This window comes from Paramormyrops kingsleyae, chromosome 3 (assembly GCF_048594095.1).
Source record: "Paramormyrops kingsleyae isolate MSU_618 chromosome 3, PKINGS_0.4, whole genome shotgun sequence".
In the NCBI taxonomy this organism is placed as follows: Eukaryota; Metazoa; Chordata; class Actinopteri; order Osteoglossiformes; family Mormyridae; genus Paramormyrops; species Paramormyrops kingsleyae.
In genome coordinates this window covers 43043401-43055499 of record NC_132799.1, presented here as the reverse complement: position 1 = coordinate 43055499, position 12099 = coordinate 43043401, and the positions used below count along the sequence as shown (strand labels likewise).

The 12099-nt window shown below is 42.3% G+C and overlaps 2 protein-coding genes across 2 annotated transcripts; both read right to left on the bottom strand.

The window, feature by feature from the left end:
- Positions 1–209: 209 nt before the first annotated feature.
- LOC140588401 (uncharacterized) lies at positions 210–3437 on the bottom strand. The gene is made up of 2 exons (XM_072710393.1): positions 2646–3437; positions 210–1001 (listed from the first exon to the last, which is right to left on the bottom strand). Exons 1-2 carry the CDS (start codon positions 2656–2658, stop codon positions 226–228), a joined length of 789 nt encoding a protein of 262 aa, XP_072566494.1. The 5' UTR covers positions 2659–3437; the 3' UTR covers positions 210–225.
- Positions 3438–5093: 1656 nt separating this feature from the next.
- Positions 5094–9169, bottom strand: LOC140588404 (uncharacterized). Its single transcript, XM_072710395.1, has 3 exons — positions 8925–9169; positions 7530–8327; positions 5094–5885 (listed from the first exon to the last, which is right to left on the bottom strand). Exons 1-2 carry the CDS (start codon positions 9010–9012, stop codon positions 7552–7554), a joined length of 864 nt encoding a protein of 287 aa, XP_072566496.1. The 5' UTR covers positions 9013–9169; the 3' UTR covers positions 5094–5885; positions 7530–7551.
- Positions 9170–12099: the final 2930 nt, after the last annotated feature.

Here is a 12099-nt window from a genome sequence, read left to right as displayed (position 1 = left end):
CTAATTATTGTTAACTAATTTACTGTATGAATTTTTCCTCCTCGTTGTTAAAAATCATTATATGTCAGGGTGCCAGTCAGTGGAAGCACACAGACACGTTGGCCAGCTGTCCTATTCAACTACTTTTTGGTCATTTATTAAGTAACTGACTAATATTTTCCTGCGGGATCTTCTAATTATGTTGAAACAAAAATGTAACTTACAGCGTAAAAACATGGAATCCAGTCAGAAGCGCATGGGCCTCTTGTGCGGTGGAGGAGAACTTGAGCCGCTGGTGTCGTCGGGCTCGGCCTTGCGCTTCCTCTGACTGGTGCCAGCGGGCCTCTGAGGAGGCCTCTCCTCCTGCCTCACGCCCCATGTTCGCAGAGAACTGCTCACATGCACGGAGACATGCACGGACATGAGCACGGTGTGGTCATCACCGTAGTCCGTAATGCCCCAGAGTCCCTCGGGGATGCTGAGCTCATCCAGCTTCCGCAGGTAGTTGCGGCCTTCGATCTCAAGCTGCTGCCACGTGCTGTTAGGGCCCACAGGGATCCAGAAGGTGGAGCTGGAGGGCTCAGCATGTTCTGGCTCAATCTGACTTCCAGGTCGAGTGTCAGAAGCCACAGATAAGGATGGAGATGAGGGCTCATCTTCACCCCAGGCCAAGGGGAGAGCCTCAGGAAGCCCATTAGCATCCTCAGTCGTGGATGCTGGAGCTGCAGGGGAAGCCTCCCTTCTAGAGCTGGGTGATGGCAGCTCCTGTCTGTAATGGTCATCCTCCTCAGCTGGTGATTCTCCATCCCCATGCTGGACACCAGTCTCTGTACCATGATGTACCACTTGCAGCCGTGCAGTTGCTACGTGCAATAGGCTGGGATCCAACTCCTCCCCAGTGAGCCGCCAATAAAATGAAGGGACACTGAGGGCCAGAGACAGCAAGTTCTCCATGGTCAGTGGGCTCCTCTCGAAGTTCACGACCAGAATGGAGATGAACTTGTCCTCCACAAACTCATGAACTGGGACAAAATGGAACACAGAGAGATATATAAGAACATGACAATAACTGGATAAATACTCTACTACAAAATCAGTTTAAAATGAGTCCATGGGCTTCAGATTGTCAGATAAATGAAATAATGTGAATTACTGATAAAGCTAAGAAAGCTAAACCAGAAGACAACATCCATGCATACGCTTACTCTCACACATATCCAAATGAATAAATATTAAATGAAACACATTTAGTCCTGCATTTTTGTCACTAACAGTGATCTTGCTTTTCATTTTCTTATTATTTAAACAAGATGAGCAAGAATGGGAGACAGAAGGGGAGTATAACGAATGGCATTTCCTATCACATCGTTACATTTTCTCATTTTAAAACTCTGCTTCCAATGTATCCGTTTGCAGTTCAAAATACATTCGTTTCTGTAGATAAAAGTTGAATTTTTCAACAGGTCAGTTATTTTACCTCGAAAACCAAAGGTGTTACTTATCAGCTTTACCTCAAGACTAACAAGCATTAGGCCAATGCAGACTTGGCCGTTCATTTCGTCTGTCACATACCGGGAGCTACAACTTTATTATCATTTAATCACTATAATCATTAATACCTTCTGGATCCATGTTCTCCACATTTAAGGAGTGATGGATTCGAAATCTCATCAAGTAACAGTCCTTTATCTCAACTATCTGCACCATTTTGCCAAGAGCGAGAGTTTGCGCATCCAGAAAGTTTAACCGTTTTTGTTTTATTTCAAACTGCCTTCATTGACCGGAAACCGTAAATATTTTAAACTCTGCGCTAAGACACATTCGCATGGCGTTAGTTTTACCGATTCTGACGGGATAAGAAACGTGCGCAATTTCTCAAAATTACCACACAGTGGAGAATTAATGCCGGCAGGATCTTACTGTCTACAAAGCAAGTTCAATGCAAGTATAACCTTCACAAGTAAGACGAAGCATGGCGGCGGAAAAGAACAACATTTTTATTTTACAATTACTTCAAAATTAGGAACAAAAATACGACCAAAAATTCTTTAGTTTGACATGTGATCAAAATACAGAGTAAACTAATACATGATAGCATGCATGCAAAAGATCAACGGCAGAACAGGGACTTTTAACGTTGTCTGCATTAAAAAGGAATTAACCATCCCTCTCAATATAAAATTGGGATAATTTTTTTCTCTTCAGAGGCCTCCATAGAATAGTGCATCCATCCCCTCACTCATGTGTATAGAGACGTATCCTAAGGCTCTGTCAGCAACATTCAGATCAACAACAGCATCAACAATTTCACAGCTAGTTTTAAAACTTGCTTAAACGCACAGTGATTGCAGAAAATGATAAACAAATTAGGTAATATTAATTAAATTATTAAATTGTGCAGATTAATAGACAGAAAAGGTTATTGAATTTTACATTATGATAAATGAGAACTATACGTGATTACTAATTATTGTTAACTAATTTACTGTATGAATTTTTCCCCCTCGTTGTTAAAAATCATTATATGTCAGGGTGCCAGTCAGTGGAAGCACACAGACACATTGGCCAGCTGTCCTATTCAACTACTTTTTGGTCATTTATTAAGTAAATGACTAATATTTTCCTGCGGGATCTTCTAATTATGTTGAAATAAAAATGTAACTTACAGCGTAAAAACATGGAATCCAGTCAGAAGTGCATGGGCCTCTTGTGCGGTGGAGGAGAACTTGAGCCGCTGGTGTCGTCGGGCTCGGCCTTGCGCTTCCTCTGACTGGTGCCAGCGGGCCTCTGAGGAGGCCTCTGCTCCTGCCTCACGCCCCATGTTCGCAGAGAACTGCTCACATGCACGGAGACATGCACGGACATGACCACGGTGTGGTCATCACCGTAGTCCGTAATGCCCCAGAGTCCCTCGGGGATGCTGAGCTCATCCAGCTTCCGCAGGTAGTTGCGGCCTTCGATCTCAAGCTGCTGCCACGTGCTGTTAGGGCCCACAAGGATCCAGAAGGTGGAGCTGGAGGGCTCAGCATGTTCTGGCTCAATCTGACTTCCAGGTTGAGTGTCAGAAGCCACAGATAAGGATGGAGATGAGGGCTCATCTTCACCCCAGGCCAAGGGGAGAGCCTCAGGAAGCCCATTAGCATCCTCAGTCGTGGATGCTGGAGCTGCAGGGGAAGCCTCCCTTCTAGAGCTGGGTGATGGCAGCTCCTGTCCGTAATGGTCATCCTCCTCAGCTGGTGATTCTCCATCCCCATGCTGGACACCAGTCTCTGTACCATGATGTACCACTTGCAGCCGTGCAGTTGCTATGTGCAATAGGCTGGGATCCAACTCCTCCCCAGTGAGCCGCCAATAAAATGAAGGGACACTGAGGGCCAGAGACTGCAAGTTCTCCATGGTCAGTGGGCTCCTCTCGAAGTTCACGACCAGAATGGAGATGAACTTGTCCTCCACAAACTCATGAACTGGGACAAAATGGAACACAGAGAGATATATAAGAACATGACAATAACTGGATAAATACTCTACTACAAAATCAGTTTAAAATGAGTCCATGGGCTTCAGATTGTCAGATAAATTAAATAATGTGAATTACCGATAAAGCTAAGAAAGCTAAACCAGAAGACAACATCCATGCATACGCTTACTCTCACACATATCCTAATGAATAAATATTAAATGAAACACATTTAGTCCTGCACTTTTGTCACTAACAGTGATCTTGCTTTTCATTTTCTTATTATTTAAACAAGATGAGCAAGAATGGGAGACAGAAGGGGAGTATAACGAAAGGCATTTCCTATCACATCGTTACATTTTCTCATTTTAAAACTCTGCTTCCAATGTATCCGTTTGCAGTTCAAAATACATTTGTTTCTGTAGATTAAAGTTGAATTATTCAACAGGTCGGTTATTTTACCTCGAAAACCAAAGGTGTTACTTATCAGCTTTACCTCAAAACTAACAAGCATTAGGCCAATGCAGACTTGGCCGTTCATTTCGTCTGTCACATACCGGGAGCTACAACTTTATTATCATTTAATCACTATAATCATTAATACCTTCTGGATCCATGTTCTCCACGTTTAAGGAGTGATGGATTCGAAATCTCATCAAGTAACAGTCCATTATCTCAGCTATCTGCACCATTTTGCCAAGAGCGAGAGTTTGCGCATCCAGAAAGTTTAACCGTTTTTGTTTTATTTCAAACTGCCTTCATTGACCGGAAACCGTAAATATTTTAAACTCTGCGCTAAGACACATTCGCATGGCGTTAGTTTTACCGATTCTGACGGGATAAGAAACGTGCGCAATTTCTCAAAATTACCACACAGTGGAGAATTAATGCCGGCAGGATCTTACTGTCTACAAAGCAAGTTCAATGCAAGTATAACCTTCACAAGTAAGACGAAGCATGGCGGCGGAAAAGAACAACATTTTTATTTTACAATTACTTCAAAATTAGGAACAAAAATACGACCAAAAATTCTTTAGTTTGACATGTGATCAAAATACAGAGTAAACTAATACATGATAGCATGCATGCAAAAGATCAACGGCAGAACAGGGACTTTTAACGTTGTCTGCATTAAAAAGGAATTAACCATCCCTCTCAATATAAAATTGGGATAATTTTTTTCTCTTCAGAGGCCTCCATAGAATAGTGCATCCATCCCCTCACTCATGTGTATAGAGACGTATCCTAAGGCTCTGTCAGCAACATTCAGATCAACAACAGCATCAACAATTTCACAGCTAGTTTTAAAACTTGCTTAAACGCACAGTGATTGCAGAAAATGATAAACAAATTAGGTAATATTAATTAAATTATTAAATTGTGCAGATTAATAGACAGAAAAGGTTATTGAATTTTACATTATGATAAATGAGAACTATACGTGATTACTAATTATTGTTAACTAATTTACTGTATGAATTTTTCCCCCTCGTTGTTAAAAATCATTATATGTCAGGGTGCCAGTCAGTGGAAGCACACAGACACGTTGGCCAGCTGTCCTATTCAACTACTTTTTGGTCATTTATTAAGTAAATGACTAATATTTTCCTGCGGGATCTTCTAATTATGTTGAAATAAAAATGTAACTTACAGCGTAAAAACATGGAATCCAGTCAGAAGCGCATGGGCCTCTTGTGCGGTGGAGGAGAACTTGAGCCGCTGTTGTCGTCGGGCTCGGCCTTGCGCTTCCTCTGACTGGTGCCAGCGGGCCTCTGAGGAGGCCTCTCCTCCTGCCTCATGCCCCATGTTCGCAGAGAACTGCTCACATGCACGGGGACATGCACGGACATGACCACGGTGTGGTCATCACCGTAGTCCGTAATGCCCCAGAGTCCCTCGGGGATGCTGAGCTCATCCAGCTTCCGCAGGTAGTTGCGGCCTTCGATCTCAAGCTGCTGCCACGTGCTGTTAGGGCCCACAAGGATCCAGAAGGTGGAGCTGGAGGGCTCAGCATGTTCTGGCTCAATCTGACTTCCAGGTTGAGTGTCAGAAGCCACAGATAAGGATGGAGATGAGGGCTCATCTTCACCCCAGGCCAAGGGGAGAGCCTCAGGAAGCCCATTAGCATCCTCAGTCGTGGATGCTGGAGCTGCAGGGGAAGCCTCCCTTCTAGAGCTGGGTGATGGCAGCTCCTGTCCGTAATGGTCATCCTCCTCAGCTGGTGATTCTCCATCCCCATGCTGGACACCAGTCTCTGTACCATGATGTACCACTTGCAGCCGTGCAGTTGCTATGTGCAATAGGCTGGGATCCAACTCCTCCCCAGTGAGCCGCCAATAAAATGAAGGGACACTGAGGGCCAGAGACTGCAAGTTCTCCATGGTCAGTGGGCTCCTCTCGAAGTTCACGACCAGAATGGAGATGAACTTGTCCTCCACAAACTCATGAACTGGGACAAAATGGAACACAGAGAGATATATAAGAACATGACAATAACTGGATAAATACTCTACTACAAAATCAGTTTAAAATGAGTCCATGGGCTTCAGATTGTCAGATAAATTAAATAATGTGAATTACCGATAAAGCTAAGAAAGCTAAACCAGAAGACAACATCCATGCATACGCTTACTCTCACACATATCCAAATGAATAAATATTAAATGAAACACATTTAGTCCTGCACTTTTGTCACTAACAGTGATCTTGCTTTTCATTTTCTTATTATTTAAACAAGATGAGCAAGAATGGGAGACAGAAGGGGAGTATAACGAAAGGCATTTCCTATCACATCGTTACATTTTCTCATTTTAAAACTCTGCTTCCAATGTATCCGTTTGCAGTTCAAAATACATTTGTTTCTGTAGATTAAAGTTGAATTATTCAACAGGTCGGTTATTTTACCTCGAAAACCAAAGGTGTTACTTATCAGCTTTACCTCAAAACTAACAAGCATTAGGCCAATGCAGACTTGGCCGTTCATTTCGTCTGTCACATACCGGGAGCTACAACTTTATTATCATTTAATCACTATAATCATTAATACCTTCTGGATCCATGTTCTCCACGTTTAAGGAGTGATGGATTCGAAATCTCATCGAGTAACAGTCCTTTATCTCAACTATCTGCACCATTTTGCCAAGAGCGAGAGTTTGCGCATCCAGAAAGTTTAACCGTTTTTGTTTTATTTCAAACTGCCTTCATTGACCGGAAACCGTAAATATTTTAAACTCTGCGCTAAGACACATTCGCATGGCGTTAGTTTTACCGATTCTGACGGGATAAGAAACGTGCGCAATTTCTCAAAATTACCACACAGTGGAGAATTAATGCCGGCAGGATCTTACTGTCTACAAAGCAAGTTCAATGCAAGCATAACCTTCACAAGTAAGACGAAGCATGGCGGCGGAAAAGAACAACATTTTTATTTTACAATTACTTCAAAATTAGGAACAAAAATACAACCAAAAATTCTTTAGTTTGACATGTGATCAAAATACAGAGTAAACTAATACATGATAGCATGCATGCAAAAGATCAACGGCAGAACAGGGACTTTTAACGTTGTCTGCATAAAAAAGGAATTAACCATCCCTCTCAATATCAAATTGGGATAATTTTTTTCTCTTCAGAGGCCTCCATATAATAGTGCATCCATCCCCTCACTCATGTGTATAGAGACGTATCCTAAGGCTCTGTCAGCAACATTCAGATCAACAACAGCATCAACAATTTCACAGCTAGTTTTAAAACTTGCTTAAACGCACAGTGATTGCAGAAAATGATAAACAAATTAGGTACTATTAATTAAATTATTAAATTGTGCAGATTAATAGTCAGAAAAGGTTTTTCAATTTTACATTATGATAAATGAGAACTATAGGTGATTACTAATTATTGTTAACTAATTTACTGTATGAATTTTTCCCCCTCGTTGTTAAAAATCATTATATGTCAGGGTGCCAGTCAGTGGAAGCACACAGACATGTTGGCCAGCTGTCCTATTCAACTACTTTTTGGTCATTTATTAAGTAACTGACTAATATTTTCCTGCGGGATCTTCTAATTATGTTGAAATAAAAATGTAACTTACAGCGTAAAAACATGGAATCAAGTCAGAAGCGCATGGGCCTCTTGTGTGGTGGAGGAGAACTTGAGCCGCTGGTGTCGTCGGGCTCGGCCTTGCGCTTCCTCTGTCTGGTGCCAGCGGGCCTCTGAGGAGGCCTCTCCTCCTGCCTCACGCCCCATGTTCGCAGAGAACTGCTCACATGCACGGAGACATGCACGGACATGACCACGGTGTGGTCATCACCGTAGTCCGTAATGCCCCAGAGTCCATCGTAGATGCTGAGCTCATCCAGCTTCCGCAGGTAGTTGCGGCCTTCGATCTCAAGCTGCTGCCACGTGCTGTTAGGGCCCACAGGGATCCAGAAGGTGGAGCTGGAGGGCTCAGCATGTTCTGGCTCAATCTGACTTCCAGGTTGAGTGTCAGAAGGCACAGATAAGGATGGAGATGAGGGCTCATCTTCACCCCAGGCCAAGGGGAGAGCCTCAGGAAGCCCATTAGCATCCTCAGTCGTGGATGCCGGAGCTGCAGGGGAAGCCTCCCTTATAGAGCTGGATGATGGCAGCTCCTGTCCGTAATGGTCATCCTCCTCAGCTGGTGATTCTCCATCCCCATGCTGGACACCAGTCTCTGTACCATGATGTACCACTTGCAGTCGTGCAGGTGCTACATGCAATAGGCTGGGATCCAGCTCCTCCCCAGTGAGCCGCCAATAAAATGAAGGGACACTGAGGGCCAGAGACTGCAAGTTCTCCATGGTCAGTGGGCTCCTCTCGAAGTTCACGACCAGAATGGAGATGAACTTGTCCTCCACAAACTCATGAACTGGGACAAAATGGAACACAGAGAGATATATAAGAACATGACAATAACTGGATAAATACTCTACTACAAAATCAGTTTAAAATGAGTCCATGGGCTTCAGATTGTCAGATAAATGAAATAATGTGAATTACCGATAAAGCTAAGAAAGCTAAACCAGAAGACAACATCCATGCATACGCTTACTCTCACACATATCCAAATGAATAAATATTAAATGAAACACATTTAGTCCTGCACTTTTGTCACTAACAGTGATCTTGCTTTTCATTTTCTTATTATTTAAACAAGATGAGCAAGAATGGGAGACAGAAGGGGAGTATAACGAACGGCATTTCCTATAACATCGTTACATTTTCTCATTTTAAAACTCCGCTTCCAATGTATCCGTTTGAGGTTCTAAATACATTCATTTCTGTAGATAAAAGTTGAATTATTCAACCGGTCGGTTATTTTACCTCGAAAACCAAATGTGTTACTTATCAGCTTTACCTCAAAACTAACAAGCATTAGGCCAATGCAGACTTGGCCGTTCATTTCGTTTGTCACATACCAGGAGCTACAACTTTATTATCATTTAATCATTATAATCATTAATACCTTCTGGATCCATGTTCTCCACGTTTAAGGAGTGATGGATTCGAATTCTCATCGAGTAACAGTCCTTTATCTCGACTATCTGCACCATCTTGCCAAGAGCGAGAGTTTGCGCATCCAGAAAGTTTAAACGTTTTTGTTTTATTTCAAACTGCCTTCATTGACCGGAAACCGTAAATATTTTAAACTCTGCGCTAAGACGCATTCGCATGGCGTTAGTTTTACCGATTCTGACGGGATAAGAAACGTGCGCAATTTCTCAAAATTACCACACAGTGGAGAATTAATGCCGGCAGGATCTTACTGTCTACAAAGCAAGTTCAATGCAAGCATAACTTTCACAAGTAAGACGAAGCATGGCGGCGGAAAAGAACAACATTTTTATTTTACAATTACTTCAAAATTAGGAACAAAAATACGACCAAAAATTCTTTAGTTTGACATGTGATCAAAATACAGAGTAAACTAATACATGATAGCATGCATGCAAAAGATCAACGGCAGAACAGGGACTTTTAACGCAGTCTGCATTAAAAAGGAATTAACCATCCCTCTCAATATAAAATTGGGATAATTTTTTCTCTTCAGAGGCCTCCATAGAATAGTGCATCCATCCCCTCACTCATCTGTATGAAGACGTATCCTAAGGCTCCGTCAGCAACATTCAGATCAACAACAGCATCAACAATTTCACAGCTAGTTTTAAATCTTGCTTTAACGCACAGTGATTGCAGAAAATGATAAACAAATTAGGTAATATTAATTAAATTATTAATATGTGCAGATTAATAGTCAGAAATGGTTTTTGAATTTTACATCATGATAAATGAGAACTATACGTGATTACTAATTATTGTTAACTAATTTACTGTATGAATTTTTCCCCCTCGTTGTCACGTTGCCAGTCAGTGGAAGAACACAGACACTTTGGCCAGCTGTCCTATTCATTCAGCACCAGCCCATCTAGTAGAGAATTCAGCACCACGGACAGTGACCTGTGTTACTATGACATCAGGTTCCTTCATTGGCTCTATATGTTTTTCTAGAAATAACTAAATGGCTCTGTTGCAGAAATTTCCAGCCATAGACTTGGTTCCTGTATGAAGAGGATATTTTATTTTTACTCAGACCTACAGAAAACCAGCTCTGCACGCGATCTCCCCTTTACTGCTGGAGCAGGGCACACGCAGATCAACAAGTGACAATGCAGCAAATACAGATGAACAATTTCTCACAGCTTCAGAAGGAGTCAGATTACTTTGTAATTCAGAGTTTGTCTAAGACTTCTGCTAGAACATTTTGTGCACTTGAGCCTACTTTCAAAATGTATGGCACCTGGGTCTACTAAAACAAGGTGATGCTGCCTGAACCACCAACCAAGGCTGGGGAGGAAAGGGAGGAATACTAGCCAAAGCAAGGAAGAAAAGCAGCCCACCCTATCTCATGGTCATGAATACAAGAGTTAGGGAGTGTTATGAAGAAGACACCACACTTAAGACCACACAGTGAATTACACCAGAGAGAGTTATTGCATTCTAGCTGTGTTACGTAACATTCCTCAGCCTTCGGTTTTTTCCACACTATGAAGGACATAATTCAGGGTGACAAACAAAACAGCGGAACTGTAGGGCAGCCATTTATTTGTTTCAGTAGTTTTAAGAAAACTTGAACATACCTGTAAAATGTTTGTTTTGCTTAGATATAAGTCCAGTTGTAGCAGACTTATATTGGCTTTAAGTGATGGATGTTGCTTGTGTTAATACTGCTTTGATTTTGAGGATGAAGTCTGAAGTGTAGGTGACATAGAAGCATGTAGTTTGATGTTTGGAGGTTGTAGTTTTTCATGGGACAATTTGAATATGGAGTACTGGTGTTGTACTTTTTAAGAGGACAGCTCACGAAAACTAATACAGAGTATTATAAGTACCTCTCTTTAAAGGAACTGAGCTCTCTTAGTGTATTTTACATCACATACACTCTTGGTTTGCTGGGCGGTCCATCCCACTGTAGTTGGAGAAGGCTGCCATCAGTCGTTCGGTGTAGCACTCGCAGGATTTACTAGGCTCCTGCTTAAACTGATGCATCATCATCCAGTCCATGCGCGGGGCGACCTGTATCAGAAGGGCTGCCACATAGCGAGGTCTGTTCTGCCTGGGATCCAGCAGGTCACTGACAATGTCCTTCAACTCCTTCATCTACAGTGTCAGATGACCAAAGTTATCTCCCTCTTGAGGATTTGTAAATAACAACATAGGGGCAAGAATTTTTTCTGCCTCGTCCTACTGCCTGAGTTTTTGACCGCGGCACGTCGTCACTGATAAGGAGGTGGAGTCGGGCGCTGAATGGTTATGATCCTCATCTGCAGGGGGGAGAGGGGAAGGGGCAGGGGAACCAGTTGCTACTCCTCCCTCGGCGGCATAAGGAGGAGACTGCTGTTTGGGCAGCAATGCTTGGGCAGGGGCCACACAGTTTATTCCTGGGTATCTAATTAGCAGACACCTTTTGGTTCCTTCAGGGGCTCCACAGACAAACTCATTGACAAAATAGAGTCGTCACAGACAAATGCTTTGTCACATGCTCAGCCGACATGGACTGTGTGCTGTTTACAAATTTTTGTCAGAAACGGAAAGCTCATATGCATATCAGCATATTTTTGGCACAAGTGGAACTCCATCATTTTAAAGAGGGTAAACTCTTCAGGAAATTTACAATGTCAGAATAAACTGATTTTTTAACAGGAGTAACTAATGTGCCCTAATAAGGAAATACATACAATCAGAATAAAATACCTGTGGTTTTTAACAGTGGTAACAATCTGATACGGAAAGGTATCAGATCAACATATCTATAGCATGTAACGGAGCTTGCTCCCCTCCAGAACTCATTGTTCCAGTAGTTATCTGAAATTGTCGTTATTTGGAATATTAAAGACTATGAACAAAAATGGACAATGCAAGAAAATAAAACAATGAGTATGACAGAAAACTAGAGTATTGTTGCAACGGTTGGTACTAGCTGGGTTATGTACTAGCTCACATTAGAGAAACATCATAAATGCTACTAATACACAACTGGGGGGGGGGTGTGGCTCAGTACATGGGCTAAGTCCTTGTGCCTGTAATCAGAAGGTCACCGGTCCAAACCCAACCTCAGCATGTCCTTTAGCAAGGCCCTTAAC

What these genes read in the sequence shown, in the direction of transcription:
- LOC140588404 (XM_072710395.1), bottom strand. Translation starts at nt 9,012, where the DNA reads ATGGTGCAGATAGTCGAGATAAAGGACTGTTACTCGATGAGAATTCGA. An exon ending in GGAGAACATGGATCCAGAAG is followed by an intron (nt 8,328 to 8,924) that starts GTATTAATGATT and finishes ATTTTGTCCCAG; the next exon opens with TTCATGAGTTTGTGGAGGAC.